The sequence below is a fragment of the Gambusia affinis genome, linkage group LG16, assembly GCF_019740435.1.
Source record: "Gambusia affinis linkage group LG16, SWU_Gaff_1.0, whole genome shotgun sequence".
Taxonomy (NCBI): Eukaryota; Metazoa; Chordata; class Actinopteri; order Cyprinodontiformes; family Poeciliidae; genus Gambusia; species Gambusia affinis.
In genome coordinates, this window is record NC_057883.1 from 20,332,703 (window position 1) to 20,352,571 (window position 19,869).

Genomic DNA, 19,869 nt, shown 5'->3' on the forward strand with positions numbered 1-19,869 from the left:
TTATTTTAAAAATAGAGCTTTTAACTAAGTCAGGATAGACTGTAATAAGGAAATCAGGATCATCTATGAACAGGAGTTCAAATAACGTCCCGTCAAGAAAACAATTTAATGTTTATGAGAATTGTGTGGTAACCGCAACCCCACACCTAGGTGGATCAAACACTATCTTGGAACGTCTGTCATCTTTGGATGAGCCCTCTGATATGATTGGCTGCCCAACCCGGAAGCGCATCTTGTTTGAATGTAGGAATTAATTTGATTGGTGCGTTTCATGACTTTTAAATTCCAAACGGCTGCGTGTGCTCCAGACACTGGAGAGGGATTTTCAAATAAATAGTAATCTGGTGATTCTACCGTTCATACTTCCAGAAAAGGTCTACTTGTTTCAACCCGAGTGTCCAGTGTTGTTCAGGTAGGTGGTGAATTTTGACCCTATCGTAATTCAGTGTGTAATGGCTTTGAATTGTTTTCTCAGTTTAAACTGGTTGTAGTTTTTCCGTTAACAGTTAGCCTATTGCTAATTTTTCTTGACGATGTTTTTGTTAAAGTAAAAAGTTTTACTTTCCGCCGTGTTGAAGCTTAACTTGAATGGGTGTTAGTGGTGAAATGTACCGTAAAAGTGTTTATAATTAAACAGCGAGGAAAACATGAGATCGTTCAGCTGATGTGATTTACTTTCTGGTCACATGCTAACAGCTACACGGCTTCACGAGCTATTTTGAGGGTTTCAGTCTGTAGTCGTATTAATACGCCTCTTTACATGCAATATAATAAAAATGTTAAGTAAATTTATGGAAAGTGATTTTTGTTGTGTAGTTTCATATTTTTTTCTGAAATTGAAAGTTGTCAGTTTAGTTTAAGTAATGATTTTGGTGCCCCCTGGTGATCATATCGTGGCAACGCAATTTTATTATTTGTAACCTCAACAATTAGTTTAAATTTAACTTTTTGGTGATGTATTAAGTGACATTTTAGTTCATTTCTGTTTTGCAAACGGCTACACTAACACAGCTTTGGTCTTCCATTGTCTCTCTTGTTTTTTGTTTTCATTATTGCCCTTATCACATAAACTGCACACCCATACCCCAGGCTTTTTTGTGAATCAGTTCAGATACTTCATAAACAACCTTCCTTCATATCAAAAACCTACAAGCATCTCAATTTATCGGCTCTACATTCTAACTAAATGGCTTCATGTTTACCTTCTTATAAATGGCTGATACCAAAATTTTCAGACCTAGTGCACAATTTAAGAACCATAGCATCAGGCTACTATTTGCCATTGCACAAAAACATTTTCCTATCTTAACTTGACTATATTTTCTTTATTCTCCCAAAAACATCTAAGTCACAGATTGTGTTCTCTTTCATTTCCTTAAAAATAAAATGGTCTTCAAATCAAACACAAAAGTGCGGCCTCAGTTTCTTTACTCTGTGAACTACAGGATCACTCTGTTGTCACGTGCCTCAATAGGAAGAGTCTTATCATCTGCATGCAGCTTTCAGACTGACGCCTCATGCTGAGTGGCATTAAATCTACCATGAAACGTCATTCTGCTTCTTCTTGTCTAACAGGATGAATTCTGTGGATGCCAAAGAGAACTCTGCGGTCATCCCAGCAGGAAAGCACAGCATCTTGTCTGAGGACATATTTTCCCTGGATCAGCCCACAGGGAGGCCCTCCATCCTGCGTCAGATGGAGAACTTGCCCAGTAAGACCATGCCAAGGGACTCCAAGGTACAAAACTGTTAGTTACTTAATCTAGCTCATTATGTGACTTCAGATCTATGTGTTATTGACACAGTCAGGTTTAAAATGATGTTTTTAAGAGATTTTGCAACAGTTGATCATACTTCCCTGACTAAAAGTCTTTGTTCAGGTTTCTTTTCAGACCCCCAGAAGAGATCCAGTGACTAGAAGGATTCTTTCCCCCAGCAACTCCGTTGTTATGCCCAGTGTGGACGAGAACATGAAAGTGATCGGCTCTTTCAATTTGGAGAAATTGGAGTAAGAAATAGATTTTATGCTTCCTATATGTCTTTAAATAAAACAAAAAAGTAACACTATGTCTGCCACAATAACAAACTTTACTGGTTGATGATGTGTCCCAGAAATTATTAGGATAAAATTGCAAACGTAGACACTATTTTCAAGTAATATAATAATACAAAAATCTAAAACACATATACACCATCTGTTCCATGCGCTGTCTTAATTATGTTGTTCTTTGCAAGAATACAACCCTTTGATTAAAAATTAAACTAAAAAAACAACTAAAACATAAATAAAACAATGTTTCTGTAAATAAAGTTGTCCTTCAAAAATATTTACAACGGAAATTATCAAGTTAATTTTAACTGATCAATTACCACAGGCTTAAATAACACTTTTTTTTTGTTTGTTTTTTTCAGCGCCTCACCACATGAACTAACTGAACCTCCAAAACAAGGTAATTTATCTGAAAAAATAAACTACTTACCTCATTTTGTCCTGTGTCTAAATCAACCGATAATAAATTAACTCTCCCATCAGCTCCATCATCGTTCCCCGACGACAACATGCCGATTCAGAGCAGAGGCGGCTACCAGCTGGATTTTGATAACCTAGACGCCATCAACCCCTTCCAGAGCTCCAAACAGATGGTGCTGTCTCCCTTCAGGCCTGATCCCAGTGAGGCCCGGCGGACGCCCACAGAGGAACCGGGAGCCGAAGCCCCGCTGGACGACACGCTGCCCTTCACGCCGTCTGTGGAAAACTCACTGGCAGACATCTCCACGGAGAGCAGCGTGGTCATAGTGAACATGGCGAAGGCGACGGAAGAACAGGACGTCATCTCTGCTACACCTGATGAAAAGCAACCTGGTGAAGTGGCTGCAAACACAGGTCAACAGGAAGCATCGGGCAGTTTCACCGAGGACGGCTCTCTTCCAGCAAAGGGATCCTACAAGCTGGATTTTGACAACCTTGACACAATCAACCCTTTCCAGACCGGAGGCTCTAAAATCCAGAACTCACCTGTTGGAGTTGGAAGGAAGGTGGCAGAGGACGATCCACCTGCAGAGGACAGCAAACCCGCTGAAGCTCCTGATGAGGAGAAAATCCTTCCTCCACAGGGGCCAATCAAACTCGAGTTCAACTTCAGCGACGGCGCTGAAGTCAAGCGGAAGCCGCCACCTAAAAAGCTCGGCAAGAGATCCACCGACGGAAAACGTGAAGTATTAAAGCCGGCGTCTGATTGCAAACCATTCGAAGAGTCCGCTGGGAAAGCCGGACCCAGAGACCCTGCTGTGACCACAGCTTCTTACTCCAACTTTGACAAGTTCGACGATCCGAACTTCAATCCATTCGGCACCAAAACGAACATCGCCGACTCTCCAAAGAGCAGCGGCGATCCCAGCGGCGATCCCAGCGGCGATCCCAGCGGCGTTCCCAGCGGCGTTCCCAGCGGCGATCCCAGCGGCGTTCCCAGTGGCGTTCCCAGCCTCGTGCAACAGGAACCGGACCCCGCAGAACAAACAGGGTTCGTACAGGTCTTGGAAATCCAGGAAAATCCTTGAATTTCAATAAAGTGTTTGATATTCTAATTACACAGTTTTATAACAAAATGCAATTGTATGTTTGATTAAAAGCCTAAATTTATGAAAGTTATTTACAGTTTAAACCAAATATTTTCATACGCCAAATAAAAAATCACCAACATTTTTTTTTTCTTTTTGTCTGAAGTTAAATCAGATAAATTATTTATTTTATGCCAACTTTAATTACCAAAATTATTTATATTTGTTAAATGCCAGAAAACTTACAAAGAAAACATTTTCAAAGATTTTCTGTAACTCTGGACTTGATCTGTTATTTTTTAAACTTTTTCCCTGCAGGGCTGCAGAGATGTTGCCTCCTGCTGAGCATCATGAAGCCTCGGTGAGCAGTGATTCAGTTTGCTGCAGCTCTCAAACTTGCTTCTCCCTTTGCTTACTTACACAAACTTTAATTCTCCTGAAATGTCAGATGGGGGATCACGTGGTTCCGTCAGAGAAACACCTGGACGGTGAAAGCAGGAGCCAGAAGCCCCAGATTCCCTCCGAGCATCAGATGCATCTGGACTCCAATGAAGAGTTTGTGTCTGGAAGCATGTGTGAGTGAACGCTGCTGCTGTCCTGATGCTGGGAAGTCATCAGACACGTATTTGTTTTAACTTTACTGCTGTTCTGTTCCAGTCATGGCCAACGACTTTGATGGGCAGATTGATTACCTCGAACAGTTTGGCTCCAGTGTTGTAAGTACAGCACTGTAGCTAAATTATCTGCATTTCTGCTTTGAAGATACTTAAAATGTTTTTGTCCCTGAGCAGTTTAAGGAGTCCGCACTGAGGAAGCAGTCGTTGTACTTAAAGTTTGATCCGCTTCTGAGAGAGAGCCCAAAGAAACCTGCAGGTCCTGCTGCTCAGCTGCTCTCTGCTGCCCCTGCTGGCCTTTCTGCACGGTACGCTTGTACTACTGTCTTCATTTACAATGGATACTGGAGGAGACCCTTGCATACATTACTCTACCCATAAACATCTATAAATATTTTATTTATCAAGGATGAACACTTGACAATACTTGTAGCCTTTGTTTAATTTAAAAATATAGCCAAACAAATTAAGCTAAAGATGAATATCCCTTTTTAGTCCACTTTAGTTAACTGCAGTTTGTTTGTGAAGAAAGTCCGGTTTGTTTTGGAAAGACATGAAATCAAACTGATGCGAACTCTGGAACGTCTGAAAATCTCTGTCCGGTTGAAGTAAACTTTGGTACGGTTCAATGTGTATGTGAACGCCAGGCGGACTGGAAACACCCACAATGCCGTGCAGGGCATTGTGGGTAGAAACAACCAAAACAAACGTGAGAGTCAAATGTTGATGGGAGAAATGGCTTTTACCAAAGAGAAATTGTACAACCACTATAATCTGACCCTGTTCCATTATTGTTTACATATACTGAAGAAGAGATGTCTTCTTCAGTGGTTCTTGTTGTGGCGCCCCCAGAGGCGGGGAGGGGAACAGGTGTTTACAAGGATTTGGTTTGTTTGACACAGAGAACCGCAGCAGCTGAAAATGTAAAAAGTTGCAATTTTGGTCCCAAGTCTGCTGGACTATCAGGTGTGAAAATACTCCAACTCTGCTGTCAAACGTTATTCTATGCGAGAGGCACATCTGCTGTGGAAATCATCTTTAACAAACAGTGAAGAAAATTTGTTTCAAAAACCAGAGAAGGGATACATTTTCTGTCAACTTCTAAGGCTTTGCAGCGTGAGACTCTGAACGCAGTGTGTCTACTTGGTTACAAAACGGATTGCAAGCTACACATTTTCTTTCATATGCGAAATTAAACATTCAAGGACGTTCATGGGAGTGCATAGCAGACAAACAAGATACAATTAAATAACTCTAATGAAATACAGAGTTCAAAAAACTTTTCCATGAGCAAAAACCATAAAACACTGTTACATGTTGATTCGCTCATATTCACTGTAACCTTTAAGAAATTTTCCACTGGACATTTTAACTTTTAGAACAAGCCTTGGCTACTTTATGTGAAAATCAGTTGCAGTGTTTAGCTGTAAAGGTAAGAGCTTCAACATGTAGGTGTGGTTTAGGTTACAGAAGGTCTTGAATGTCGTAATGGAAGATTTATAGGAACCCTGTGAGTTTTGTCTCCATTTAAAGGGATCATGACCCTGACCTTTATAGAGTTATGTGTTGCTAAAATAAAAGCAGAAATGTTGTCTTTAAATGACATGAGTGAAGATTTTGTCAGCTTGTTGAAGCAAAGTCAGGATTTTAATAAGCTGGAGCGCCAACATTGTTGTGTTTTAAAGGTGGCAACAGTTTGAAATGGGCAACTTTTTCCATAAAGGTTGAGAGATATGTGGGAAGGAACAGTTTTATTGAAGGTTTGGCTAAATTAAACCGGTTTATGTGAGAAAAAGGGAATTAAATGGCCAGGCTAAAAATGCTGCATGACGAAATTAATATCAGCCTCTGAGAAAAAAAATGAACATCAAGCAGTTCATGGTTGGAGTGATTTTAGTTCAGAAGCATTAAGATGTGCTGAAGTGTCAGAAAGATTAGGAGCTTCTTAAAGAGACGGAGGACAATTTTAAAACGTCAAATTTAAATTATTGTAAGTTATCTGTGATATCTACATTTTTAACAACTCAACATAATATAATTCACTTTTATAACACTTTGTCTGGAAAATGCATGATACCTTTACTTTAACCTGCTAAGTTAGGAGTGAACTTCATCTTCTACCACAACATTCAGTTTCTTTTAGACGTTAACATTATAATTATCTTACAGGTTCAGTGAAGCAGAGAAGGAGTCAGCCGAACGCTCACAGAAAGATGTTTTCAAACTGGTGGAGGACGCAGCCGTGAGTCTCAACATGAATCTGAGTAGAACAGTTTGGTGTCGGAGCCTGACAGGTTCTCATCCTTCTCTTCTTCTCCGTCTCAGCCTCCAATCCTGCAGAGTCTCATCCCTCCGTTCCCCCAACCTGCAGAGGAAGCCATTATCGAGGTTCTGAAGTACAGCCAGAAGGACATGGATGCCGCCATTGCCAGGGTGCAGGCAGAGGTTTGACTTTTTATGTCACTCTGGTTCTGATTTCACTCAGATTTAATGTAAAGATGATAAAAGTTACTTTGTTGTATTAAACTTTTTCAAACAGGCCAAGGAGAAAGAGGAGCAGTGGAACGCCAAGGTTAAAAAGCTGCAAGGCGATGGTCAAGAAATGAGGTGAGCTTTGAATGCTGACTTTACGTTTTTTGCTTTTACAAACTTCCTAAGCTGCTTGGAATTAGTTTCTAATGATATTTAGGTCTAGAAAAATAAAAAATGTTAAGTTTTCCTACACAAGTCCTTATTCTGCATCTTTATCTACTTTAAAATATGGTAAATACATTGACAGTACAGTATGAATGAAAAAAAATTATAAATCAATATTCATTATTGCTTTCCAAATTTTTTTAATTCACCTTAAAAATCAGAATAACTAAAAATAACTGACATGATTACTTCTGTCATTTCTCAGATTCCCTTTTTATTCCATTTTAAACCTTATTATGTTTTTTTAAGTACATTTCTAACCAAAGTGTTTTAGATTTATTTATTTATTTTTGTGTTTTTAATTTGAACTTTTTGGTAGTTTATTATTTTAAGTCATTCTTTTTTAGGGGTGAGGAGTAAAGTTTTACATAGTATTACAGCGTATTATCAAATTGCTCCTAGTTTTATTTATTTTCTTCACTTTTACGAACTTTAAAGAAGTTATTTTAATTAAGGACCACTTATAAAACCACTTGGAATTTTTTTATTATTATTTATAGAACATGAAGATAGTCAAACTGAACTATAATCTCAAATTTCACATAAAATATTCTTTTTCAATAGAAAAGTAATGGCAGAGTTCGAGTTACTGATTGCAAATATGAATGGTGAGTTTATAAAGCACATCTGATTATTTTTATTTTTTTAATTTTTAATTTTTTGCTCTGGTTTCCTTAAAAGCCCTAAAAGCATTTTATTTTTCCTCTGGAATAAATTAGCGAGTCAGGAGAAGGAGAGGGCGGAGGCGCAGAAGAAGCTCAGCCAGGCTCTGGTGGAGAAGGATCAGGTCTCCGGCGACCTGAACGCCATGGAGCGGTCGCTGGGCGACATGTTAAAGAGGCTGGAGAAGTACAAGGACGTGGTGGAGGGCTACAAAAAGGTCCGATTCTCAGAGGAAGAACGCTAATGTGGTTCTGGATGGCAGCAAAAAACAAATAATCCTTTTTCTTCCACTGCCAGAATGAAGAGACGCTGAAATCCTGCGCGCAGGATTATTTGGAAAGGATAAAAAAGGGCGACCAGCGGTACCAGACACTGAAGGCTCACGCCGAGGAGAAGATCAACCTGTGAGACGCCAAAACTTAGATTTAGTTTTAGCTACGGCATTAGCAACTAACACTTTTTTTTATTTTTATTTTTTTAGAAAATATTAGAAATACTTTTAAAGATGCAAATAACCAAATATCAATTCCCTTTTTAAATAAGAAAATATTATATTGCCTAAAATGCAATAACGTAGCGATTAGTATTTTTTAGTTGCAGATGCGTCCTGTGCTTCAAATAATCTTCTAGTATGTGAAAAGTGCGATGGCGTGTTAGGGCCGTCATAGATGGAAATAAAAAAGAACAAATTTCTGAAATATTGAAAAAAATTTCTGAAATTTGACTTTCAGAAGTCACATTTTTGGATTATTTTGTAGCAAATTTTAGATTTTCCAAACTGAATTTTTCAAGATTGGTTTTGTAGAAGAAGATAATCTCTAAATTTGAGTCTTTTTATTATTTTTTTTATCTGCAATAACCCTAATACGCCATCGTACTAGTATTTTGTAGTTCTGGATTAATTGCATCTATTTTTATTTTTTACAGCAAATGGCCTCTTTTCAGTTTATATGGTTTGGTTAACAATTGATTACCAAATTGGTTGGCTATTATGTAATTAGTCCATTCATCGCTGTTAATCAGATAAATAGTTTTGGCTGTGGAGACAAAAATTTACTTCCTTTATTTATTTACTTTTTTTAGCGCAAATGAGGAAATTGCTGAGGTCCGATCGAAATATAAGGCAGAGCTTTCGGGTCTGCAGGCCCAGCTGCGGCGGGAGCAGCTGAAGACTCAGTCGCTGGAGAAAAGCCTTGATCAGAAAGTGAGTCATCATCAGTGTGAACTGATTTATATACATTTTTAAATTAATAGAAAAATGTGAAAAATCTCCATGTGAATTTGTTTCAGGAAAAAGAAGTGGAGGAGCTCACCAAGCTCTGCGACGAGCTAATATCCAAAGTGCAGAAAGGTTGAGCTAAACTCTAAATACTTTTTGTTTCTGCTTCACTTTTGTTTGTTCTTTTTTTGTGTTTTAATAGATTGTATAATAAAGAGAATTTACAAATTTCAATATTTCCCTAAAGTCTCGTTTTATTTTAGCTGGTACCACTAGAGGGCAGTGTCCGGCCTAATTTGTAACGTATCCAGTAGTTAAGGACACAGATGTAACATTAGAGCATCGTTATAGTTTTCTGTGTTCACTGTTCTGTCCCGTCATCTGTCTGGAGCCAACGATCGTTCCTGCAACTAAACAACACAAAGCTCCCCTTCTTCCCTCAGCAATCACAGGCTCCTGTCACATCACTCCCACAGTGGGACAATGCGCTTCCTGAATGGTGAAAGGAAACCCTACCTAGATTGGACCTGAATGAGGCTGGAGGGGGAGAAGATGCTGCCGGCTCGGTCGGTCTACACGTCAGTCATCTAAAGAGCCACCATGAGACTGAAACCTGTGTCTGGACACGACCGACCCGGCACTCTGCGTCACCCGTGGACGCTTTAACCCACTCAAAGGGAGATGGGATACTGGGGCAAACCCCCACATGATCTTATTCTGCACCCCTAAACAACAGGAACAGATTCACAAGCGCAACCTAGTTTTTAAAATAAAGCTTCTTTCAGTAAATGTAAAAACTGAAAGTTGGGTAATTTGTTACCAAAATGTGACGAGGTCACATGATATGTTAATTTTAAGGGTAAAGCAAGCGCGAATGATGGGAATTCAGTTTCTCTAGTAATTAGAACAAAGCACAAGACCAATGTAAAAGACTCTTAAAGCTACAACCAACTTTTACAAACTTAAAACTGTTACCATAGCTGCGTTTCCATTACAAACGTGCAAAACTGTTGATACTCCACTAACGCTGATAAACACAATTCTGCTATTGCAGTGTTTCCATTAAACAAATGTAGTTAGAATCACACATGAATAAATTTAAGCAATAACCACTTGCTGTCTGTTAGTTGTTTTCTCCAGTAGTAACATCCGGTTGTTGATCACATGACTCCTGCCCACAGGAAGTGTTTCCGGAATTTTGAAACTACTTAATCAGCGCCAAAAACATTTTTATTTTTTTTTTTACATTCTTTGAAATGTCAAATTCCTCTATTGTAAGGCTGAGGGAAAGGCAGCTCATGTCACAGTAGTTTCCATCTATATATTTTGAATTAGGGCTGTTGTAAACAGAGTCATCTATTAAAATAAAATATTGGTAAATCTAACATAACAAAAGTATTACTATCAGATATCAATGTCACTCAAAATGTTAAAATCTGAGCATCCCTAACAATAACTTCTGTAGTTTAGAAAATTAACCTGTAACAATAATAGCTCACTTTCTAAGTTAACCTGAAGTTATACAAAGATCTGAAATTATATTCAATTTAATGACGAAGAGTAAGGCTCACAAGACATTTATAGCTCTTGTGTTCATGTTAGCGACGGGACTTGACGCCTTAGTTCGTCACAGAAACTCATCTACCAGCCACGTACCGTCACGATGCGTTCCGACACACATTTGTTGCGATAGGGTTAATATGAAATCTATTTTTCCGGTTCGTCCGTAAAGCTACGCATCTAAAGCACAACTGCCCGCCGTGTTCAGTTTATCTCCTCACCTGTATAAATAATCCCGCCGTTCGCTCTGAACCGGCAGAGGGGAAAAGCTGCCATCGCTCCCGTCATTTCAAGGATGCTTATTGGTCCCCCGAAAAACGACAAAAACCCGGACATAATCATAAATCAGTAAAATCCTCCCAGGCCGAACTTGAAAATTGGACGTTATGCTGCTAACACTTAGCTTCATCAACAAGTCGTAGGCGGAAGTGAGAGCGCTGCGCAACGCAAATAACGACCCAGCCGGAACACGTGAGCTAAATAATAAAACATAACTTAACGAAGCTTTGAGGCAGATACATTTTCCTCGAGGAATTTGAGGTATTCAGCCCTATTTTGAATATCCTTCTGATATTTCAAACGTATTTGACTTGATGCATTTAACTGACAAAACCCCCACATAAAATGAAATAAATCATTTTCAAGTGAATGAACTTTTGGTTAACTTGGTGTAAAATATTGGCAGCTTGTGACTACAAAACATGTTCATTAAATGTTTTGAGCTCCTTTCAGTTGACCAAAAGTGCTGGAGCCCTATGGTTGCTAGGTAACGAGGCTGGACGTTTGGGGTTGCTCGGTAAAGGTGCACCTGGAATGTGATTTAACAATCCGCAGGTTTTTAACCAGCTAATTTTTCAAACACCTAGAAACATTAACAGCCAAGAAACTGATTTAAAAAACAAAACAAAAAAACAAAACACTTGGGCTGTTCTTTAGCAAAGATTGAGGCCCAAATGAAAGTTCAAAATGTCCAACAAAATGATCAAAAATTACAAATTACATACAGAAAATGCCTACATACTGGCATAAATTGGTTTAAAATGAATTCAAAGGCTACAATACACAAACAGTATACTTTATTAATATTACATAGATATGAAAAATGACTTACTCTGAAAAATAAACCTTTGATACATTTTTAAGAAAATAAATTAAATATTCTGACTACAGCTTAATAAACTGTTGTTGGATAAGGAGGTGGTCTCTGCCGGTTCGTCCCAACATGCTAAAATCTAATAATGGGAACCTACAGAAAGAAAGTTAAATAATAAAGATTACAGAGGACCAGAACAGTTTACATGGAGGGTGGGAACACAAACCCTCCACCCTTTGCAGTCTTTGGCAACGTCTGCATGCCGTAAACAGCTACCAGTGGGAGTGGGATGGAGAACGGTAGTGGTCAGCATTCCTAACAAATGCATCTTTAACAAACACAACCTGAGTCGGAGCTTTAAACTAGCCCTTCTGTGAACCTTTAGTACCCTTTTTGTTTGCTTCCGCGCTCGTCGGACCCAAATATCCGTTTAGGAAAACCCAAAGTCGGCATGAAAGTGGTGTGAGCTTCAAACAGGTAGAAAAAGCACCAGAATGTGGAAGTTTTGTTGGGTAACACACACTTTTCTGGGTTTTCCAAGCAAGCGTTCTGGATGAAGGATGGCAGTTCAGGCTAACACTGAAAATGGATGTGCTGGTGCTGATGCACCTTCCCGTCCACGTGGGAGTGGGTGTGCGTGTGGATGTCCGTGTAGATTTTGGGGTAGATTTTGGGCGGGACGCTGGGTCCGGCCTGGCTGAGGAGCAGCTGCTGCTGGGCCAGGTAGTCCTCGTAGTTCAGGCAGTCTTTGTCCGGGCTGGAAGAGCTGGAGGACGGCGCCGGGCAGCCCCGGTCCCGCTCTCGGTACGGCGTGCGGTGGGAGCTCTGCGGCGGCGCTGCGCTGGGAGGCGGGCAGTGCTTCCTGCTCTGGCAGAACCACAGCAGGACCGTGGCGAAGATGAAGACTACTCCAGCCGGGATGCCGATGATGACGGGCCAGGGAAGGGAGCTGGTGTTGGACGGGAGCAGGGAGACGGGCGGCTTCGTGTCTGCAAAGGGAGGAAACATAAATATGGAAGATCTTAACCTGATTCATGAACTCATGAATAAATGGCTGCTTAAATATTGCAGGTGTTGGTTTAGAACATTTACAAATGACATGATAATGCCTCGATATTACATTAAAACTACCTTATTATTTAACTCCCTCCACAGACTCAATGTCAGATTCAAATTCCTCAGAAAAAAACAAGATTATTTTTAACTAAAATCTGTCTGAGGTGTGAATTTCATGCTTACACAGCAAAAACGCAGAATCTTAGGTAATCTTAGGTAATTTGATCTAGTTTGTTCTAGTAATTAATATTTTATTACAGATAAAACTAAATCATAACTAAAGTTTCAACAAGAAATACAAGTTTCTTATAAGTTAATATTTCCTTAATATCGATGAAATTATTTAAAATTATATCTCGATAAAATTATTTTCTCACAAATTAATTTTTTTGTAGTTCAGAAATTTTAATGTTTTTAGAACTCAGTAATTTCCAAGAATTTTTTTCTAGATTTCTTTTTTCATAAATCTTTGACTTTTGGAAATCAGAAATTTCCAAGTTCTTTCTAGAAAATTTCTGTGACTAATCTAAAAATTTTGGAAGTTTTCTCACAAATTTTAAGCTTTTTCAAGCTCAGAAATTTACAGGTAAGTTTTTGGAGTTTTTCAGAATTTTTTTCGACTGAGGTTTTTTCTGAAATGGAAAAAACCCCCAAACTTTTCAGCCTCAAAACTTCACAATTACAGTTTTCTAGAAAATTTCTAAGATCAAGATTAAATTTTTAAGTTTTTTGGGTGGATATTTACCGCCCTATACCAGTAATGGAGCAGCATCTCAGCCCTCACCTGGCAGCACCGTCAGGAAGGCGCTGCGGAAGCTGTAGCCCATGGTGTTGGCGCCTAAGCAGATGTACATGCCGGCGTCGTCCTCCTTGGCGCGGGTAATGAGCAGCTTGTTGAGGTAGGAGCCGTCGGGCCGGGACCACACCTCCCCGGTGGGCAGCACCACAAACCTGTGGTCCCCCACCTCGATTGTAGAGTTGTAGCGGCTCTCCTCGTGGGACTCCACGCGCTTTAGCCACTGGATGACCGGCTTCACGTCGCTGCGCACTTTGCACTGGAGGGACGTGGTGCCCCCGTAGTCCACCGTGGTGTTCACCGGGTGCGTCCCCGTCAGAACCGGTTTGGAGCTCGTCCTTTCTGCACAGACGCAACGAAAAGAACCGTCACAAACATTGTTTCAGTCTAAAGTAGGGGCGCAAATAATTCATCGTCGATTAACGTTTTATTACTTTAAATTTAATTCCGATCGATTAGCTAACGTCCGTTTGGAGTCGACTTTCTTTTAGTGTTATAGTTTGGCCGCCATCCAACAGAGGGCGCCGGTTGTCGTCTTTAAGCAGAGCCGTTGATACACAAGGAAAGATGGCGGACAAACTAGAACGGATAAGAGAAACGGTCCAAACGGAGTCCAGTGTGGGATATAAAATGCGCTTTATGCGGTTCTGTTTTGAAATATAAACACGCAACAAGCTTATCAAGTCATCACATTAATAGCGTTTTTATTAAATAATTACTGAAGGCGAGGATGTAGCAATAAAAAAGCAGAGGGAACATGATGCCAATAAGCACGGTTGATTTTGAGGGCTGTTGTAAGCTAAAAGAATAGAAATGTCGTTTTTTGTCCCACAATCGGAAAATTTCTGCGCAACAGCAGCAAAGTGACAGGCAATACGAGTAAATACACTCACACAAAGATAGAATATAAAATGTACAAAAAGACAACAATAAGAAATAAAACAGTGTACAGTAAGGGTAAAATTTAAATATATTTACCATGTAATAATGTAAAAAAATAATCCTTTATGTTACGGAAAGACAGTCTGCCTTCTTATCCATTGATCGCTAGTTGATCAATTACATATAAGTTTAAGTTTATTTATTTTTTGGTCATTTTTCAACTCTTCCAGACACAAAATAAAGAAAAAGAAAACACACAAAACGGAACTAATATAGAAACTGATAAATTAGATTTAAACTCCTGTTAATGGCAAGAGGAAGTAGTGTAGGTAGAAGCACAAGCATTGCATCATCAAAATCAAATTAGCAGAATCTTTCCAGTATATTTTTCCTAAGACATATATATAATGGGGTTCCAGCTAAGTCAGTAGACAAACTCATAAAAGAAAAGAATCAAACCTCATTCTATTCGTTTAGTAAATGATTTTCATACTTTTTTTTACTTTAATAGTGAAAAACAGTTTTAACTCCTCACAACAATCAACTCATGAATAGATAACTTGCGTTCCTCGTCCAAAGTAGCCTAAAGGTAAGAGCTTGTAATTGAGAGAGAGGCAGGAACACCACATGTAACACAAGAAGTATGTGTGATTAGCTTCCTCTCCGTGCTCCTGGTTGTACAGCGCTGCGCTCTCGGGGGGCTGGAGGGGGTTCTGGCAGACAGCTGGGCTTTAATCAGCTCCAGATTGGCTGGATGGACCCCTCCCTGAACAAACAGTGGGGCACCAGCCCTCACTCTCAGACTGCTTCCTCAATGTGCTTCTCATTGCTGAGAGAACATTCATCCAGGCCTGCTGATCACAATCTGACTGCAGTGAAGGAGAGAAGGTTTGTCTGCAGACACAGACCTGCCACTGCCATGGTGCCCATTTGTGTCTATTTCCTGCAGCTACAAACGCTTTGTGAAAGTATTTACTCTTGGGCTGAAACGATTAATCAGATGAATCGATTATCAAAATAATCATCAACTAATTTAGTAATCGAATAATCACTAACTAGGGTACAGACTCAAAAAAGGCAATATGCTGAAAAAACAACATATTCTCAGCAGTAACCAAGCCAAGAATGTGAATTTTTTAAAAATACATTTTGTATTTAAGACGGAAAAAGATTCTTTGTAAATATCCATCCATCCATTTTCTATTCACTTTTGTCCCTAATGGGGTCAGGAGGGTTGCTGGTTCCTCTCCAGCTACGTTCTGGGCGAGAGGCGGGTTCACCCTGGACAGGTCGCCCGTCTGTCGCAGGGCAACACAGAGACATACAGGACAAACAACCATGCGCACACACACTCACACCTAGGGAGAATTTAGAGAGCCCAATTAACCTGACAGTCATGTTTTTGGACTGTGGGAGGAAGCCGGAGAACCCGGAGAGAACCCACCATGCACAGTGAGAACATGCAAACTCCATGCAGAAAGACCCTGGGCCGGGAATCGAACCCAGAACCTCCTTGCTGCAAGGCAACAGCTCCACCAACTGCGCCACTGTGAAGCCCTCTTTGTAAATATGTTTCAACCAAAGCTCCTCAGGTAGCACAGTTTTAGCTTCACCCAGTTCAAATCACGCTTAAAAAAGTCTTCTATGAAGCAGCTATTGTTGTCTAATTACTAATCAGAAATAATCAACAGGTAATCACACAATAAGTTAAAACAAACTCAATAATGCCCATTTGTATGATTTATGGTTTTTCTCTCTTTTTTTGTTTTATTACCAAAAACTGGATGATAAATCTCTTCAGTCTGGTGCTTTGGTCTTAAATGGCCCTAGTTTTGAGGGATAATTTTGTTTACAGAAACTTAATTCGTTTTATTTGTTGTTTTGTTTATTTATTTTGGATATTTAAAATGTCTTCCAGTTCCAGTTTTAAATGTTCATGAGAAATTAAAGCTTATTGATCTTTGAGAATGTGTTCTTGCATTATTATGCCATTATCATTAGACTACCTGAAAATGGTCTCAAAGCAACAACATTATTGTTAATCGCTATAAGGTCTAGGACAATTTATCGTCCAGTGAAATTTGTTATTGTGGCAGGCCTAAACACTGCACATCACCAACTCCTCACCTGTCTACTGAAGCATGGTGGTGGCAGTATCATGACACTGGAGCTGCTTTTCTCCTATGAATGACTACAGCTGGTTTGGTTGATACTCACGGATGACTTCGACCTTGTACGTGGCGTTGATCTCTCCAGCCCGGTTGGAGACCCTGCAGGTGTATTTGCCGCTGTGCTCCGGCACCACATTCTTCAGACTCAGAGTCCACTTCCTCTGGCGGCCCTCGCCGACTTCCTGCTCTGTCAGGGGCCGGTCGTCCTTCAGCCACACGATGTCCGGCCGAGGGTTTCCGCTGGCTGAACACTTGAGGCGCACCGTGCTGCCCACGGGACACGCTATCACCCTGCGCCTCATCTTCTCCGGCTGCGTGAAGCGAGGACGAGCTGCCAGGGGGAAACATTTAGTTTCAATATCCAAAGATTGGGAGGAAATAATTGGGTGGGCATTTATCATATTATTTATGATTTATTGTAAAAATGTTTATTTATTGTTGACATGATAAATTTCAGTTAATAATGTTAAGTAAAAAAAACCAAAAACATCACGGCTGACAATATGATCTAAAATAGGTTGGTAAATAGATTAACTTTACTAATTTAGCTTAATTCTGAAGGCAGTTGATTTTCATTGGGAGTATCAGAGTAAAATACATTCAACAATGTTCAGATTTCTATTAGTAAAGCAAATGAAAACGGCCGGGTATAGAAAGATTTTCCTTAAACTTCACACGTACTGAGCCCCTTTGTGTCGGTCCACTGCATAAAACCCAGACAAAACATATTATAGTCTGTGGTTGGAAATTGACAAAATGTGGAAACGTTTGCAAGGCAGTGCGGTTTGTTAAAATCAGGACAATAGACTTGGAGTTCTTACCCAATTTGTCACCACCTGGTTCTGGTTCTGCTCCGTTCGCTGGTCCTGAATTATCAGAGCGAGGGTCATCTGCAGACAAAAGGAATAGAAATACGTCAGCGCATGACTACATGACAGGAAAAGGCCTTTATTTCTAAATTATCAAACACTGAATACAGTTTTTATTACTTAAATATGAGACCTATTATGCAAAATTCACTTCTTTCTTTGTGTTTTTATGCTTTTATTTGTGTCTCAGCTGCTTCTAAAATCATTCCAAAAGCTTAACAAAAACCACTCAGCTGTTCTTTTGGCAAAAAATTTGTGTTTTTTAGTGAATGGAAAAGAAGCAATTTTAAAAACTTTCTGAATGTTGTGTCACATTCTACGTTACCTAGCAACCGCAGAAGAGCCCAGTCCCGTTGCCTAGCAACCCTAGTGGCATTCCAGCATGTGGCGAGTATTTTGTTTTTGACTTACTATTTGGAAATGACTTTCTGCATTCTTGTTATTATACAGTTGTATAATTAAGCATTTGTTGGCGGCCATTTTGAGTATAAACGTTGAGCTGGGGGTCGTAGCCACAGCAGCTTATTTGGATTTAAAGTGACAAGACGCCCTAAAACAGCTCATTCTAAGAGGAGCTAAAATAATTTACCAGACTAAAATGTCAGTATCTAAGAACGATTTTGTGCCATAAATGTAATGAATTTATTTTTTCTGTAGCCCACAGACTTATCTTAACGTGTTTAAGGAAGCATAATAAGTCAAAAGCAAGCAGCACTTAAACATCTGACCCTGTTACTGTTACAGCGTCAAACTGGCCTAGAAATGAGTTTTAAGACTCTCTGCGCAGGCTGCATGCTGGGGTCACACTCTGCTGCATTTGGAAGTAATATGATCGTTTTTTATTAAGCCCTGTTAGAGCGGACAGCTGTGGAGTTTAGTCACTGGCTGACATCATGCAGCCCAGCTAAGACTGGGCTTAAAGACATTATAATGACTGAAACTTCATCCACATTTGATGCTCTGCAGACAGAGGCATTAAGCAGAAGGTACATCCAGTCAGCTTTTCTAACCAATGCATTCTTGAAATAAAATTAAAAATAAAATTTAAAAAATAAGCGAATGTATTCACTCAACGTAATTATTTCTACCTTCTGTGACTGATTTTAATTTCTGGCTCTGCTGGATTCTTCTGCATCCAGCCTGACTCACTTGATTCCTTCCTCTTGGTTTGATTGGGTCAGGTAAAGAGGCCAGATGTGACTTCTAACCTCCGCCGCTCTGCCTCCCTCTGAGAACCCTGAAACCGTCGGAGCTCTCCTGGGTTCTCTAGGTACAGGCCCTCCTTTGTTTGTCCCCTGCACCGATCCCAGCCATGATGTCATGGCTATTTGAAGGGGCTTTAACTGGCCAACGATAATAACCCAAGAAATATTTCCCTCTTGCTCACTTGGGCTCTCCACATTCCTGCCGGTTCCTGAACCTCCCAATCCAAACAGATCCTGGTCCCGCACTGCCGGGGTTTTCTTTCTGACTTCAGTTTTTTTTTCTTCTTGAATTTGTTTCCTCTCTGCTTTTTGGTGATTTTAGGGAACAATGACGCTCTTTATGCATCTGAGCCGTTAAAGCTATCCCGTGCCACTATTGTTTTGGCACAATGCAGGCTCAGAAAGCTGCAGAGGTGGGACGTTTTGAGGCCAAACATAAACATTTAGCTGTTTCAGAGATTAATCTAGTGTGATGGAAAGCAACCAAAAGCTGATTTTTATCACAAATAAAAGAAGCAAGGAGTTTTCTGCTCATTTCTCACACTTTAAGTCTGAACGAATTTTAGAGAGACATAAGCAGAAAACTAACTGTTTGAGACTTATCAAAAACTTTGTTACATAGGGCTGCAAGTAACGATTATTTTAGTAATCAATTAATCATCTGATTAATCTGATGATTAATCAACAGAATTGATTAATCATCAACTAATCCCTACTATTCGAGCAGGGAAACGATTAATTGAATAAACTGTATTGAATCAATTACGGAACCAATTGTCAACTATTTGAGTAATCAATTATATCGATCAATCAATATAATCGTTGATTAACTGTTGATTAATCTGATGATTAACCGATTACTCAGATAAAAAAAAAATTGGCATATTTGTCAGATTTTTCATTTAGCCACTTAAATTTTTTATACAATATTAAAATTACATTAAGAGATGAAAAAAATTTTCCTTTATTAAATAAGAAAATAAACGTTTTATTGCCTAAAACGGAGTTTAGTGAACACTTCATCATTTGTAGCAAGAGATGCATCTGCAGCTGAAATATAGTTCTAACATCAACATGTAAAAAGTTGAATCCTTTCTGTCTTATTTAACAATACAGTGCACTAATCTTTTGACAATTTTTTCTATTAACCAATTAATTAATGGGAAGCAAAAGGTGCATAAGATTTTTTTTTCTGTACAAAATTTGAATTGGGTGAAGGGAAGACCACTTGTGAAGTTCTGGGGAAAACATTTTTAAGTTGTTTTTAATCTTAAATGGGACATATATATATGTATATATATATATTTGGCTGAAACGGAATATAGTTTTGGCTGAATTACATCTCTGAATGTGTTATTCTTTCAGCAGTTGGCCTTTCTGAGTCTGTGCACTCAAGTTAACAATTAATCAGTTAAACTAAATTAGTTGACGATTATTTAAATAATCGATTAATTCACAGTTAAAGCAAATTAGTAAGCCATTATAA

General features: G+C 39.4%; 2 protein-coding genes across 6 annotated transcripts in view; one reads left to right on the forward strand and one right to left on the reverse strand.

The window, feature by feature from the left end:
* The first annotated feature begins 260 nt into the window (after positions 1-260).
* Positions 261-8,985, forward strand: tacc3 (transforming, acidic coiled-coil containing protein 3). 4 transcript variants are annotated; one of them, XM_044143641.1, is made up of 18 exons: positions 261-412; positions 1,576-1,738; positions 1,881-2,008; positions 2,413-2,450; positions 2,534-3,411; positions 3,472-3,521; positions 3,877-3,919; positions 4,007-4,133; positions 4,216-4,274; positions 4,350-4,480; positions 6,342-6,414; positions 6,498-6,617; positions 6,712-6,779; positions 7,434-7,477; positions 7,589-7,749; positions 7,830-7,936; positions 8,616-8,736; positions 8,823-8,985. In XM_044143641.1, the coding sequence occupies exons 2-18, from the start codon at positions 1,577-1,579 to the stop codon at positions 8,886-8,888; spliced, it is 2,376 nt and encodes a 791-aa protein (XP_043999576.1). In that variant the 5' UTR covers positions 261-412; position 1,576; the 3' UTR covers positions 8,889-8,985. The 4 variants fall into 4 exon arrangements, with proteins under 4 accessions (XP_043999576.1, XP_043999575.1, XP_043999577.1 ...); XM_044143640.1 differs by having other exon boundaries at positions 2,534-3,392; positions 3,441-3,521; XM_044143642.1 differs by having other exon boundaries at positions 2,534-3,383; positions 3,444-3,521.
* Positions 8,986-11,372: 2,387 nt separating this feature from the next.
* LOC122846590 (fibroblast growth factor receptor-like 1) overlaps positions 11,373-19,869 on the reverse strand; it is a 46,183-nt gene continuing 37,686 nt past the window's right edge. For both annotated transcript variants that reach the window (XM_044143644.1, XM_044143643.1), the window contains exons 4-7: positions 17,131-17,199; positions 16,356-16,640; positions 13,245-13,598; positions 11,373-12,393 (exon numbers count right to left, since the gene is read on the reverse strand). In XM_044143644.1, the coding sequence (XP_043999579.1) occupies positions 11,978-12,393; positions 13,245-13,598; positions 16,356-16,640; positions 17,131-17,199 (1,124 nt within the window). In that variant the 3' untranslated portion in view covers positions 11,373-11,977. The remainder of the gene's footprint in view (positions 12,394-13,244; positions 13,599-16,355; positions 16,641-17,130; positions 17,200-19,869) is intronic.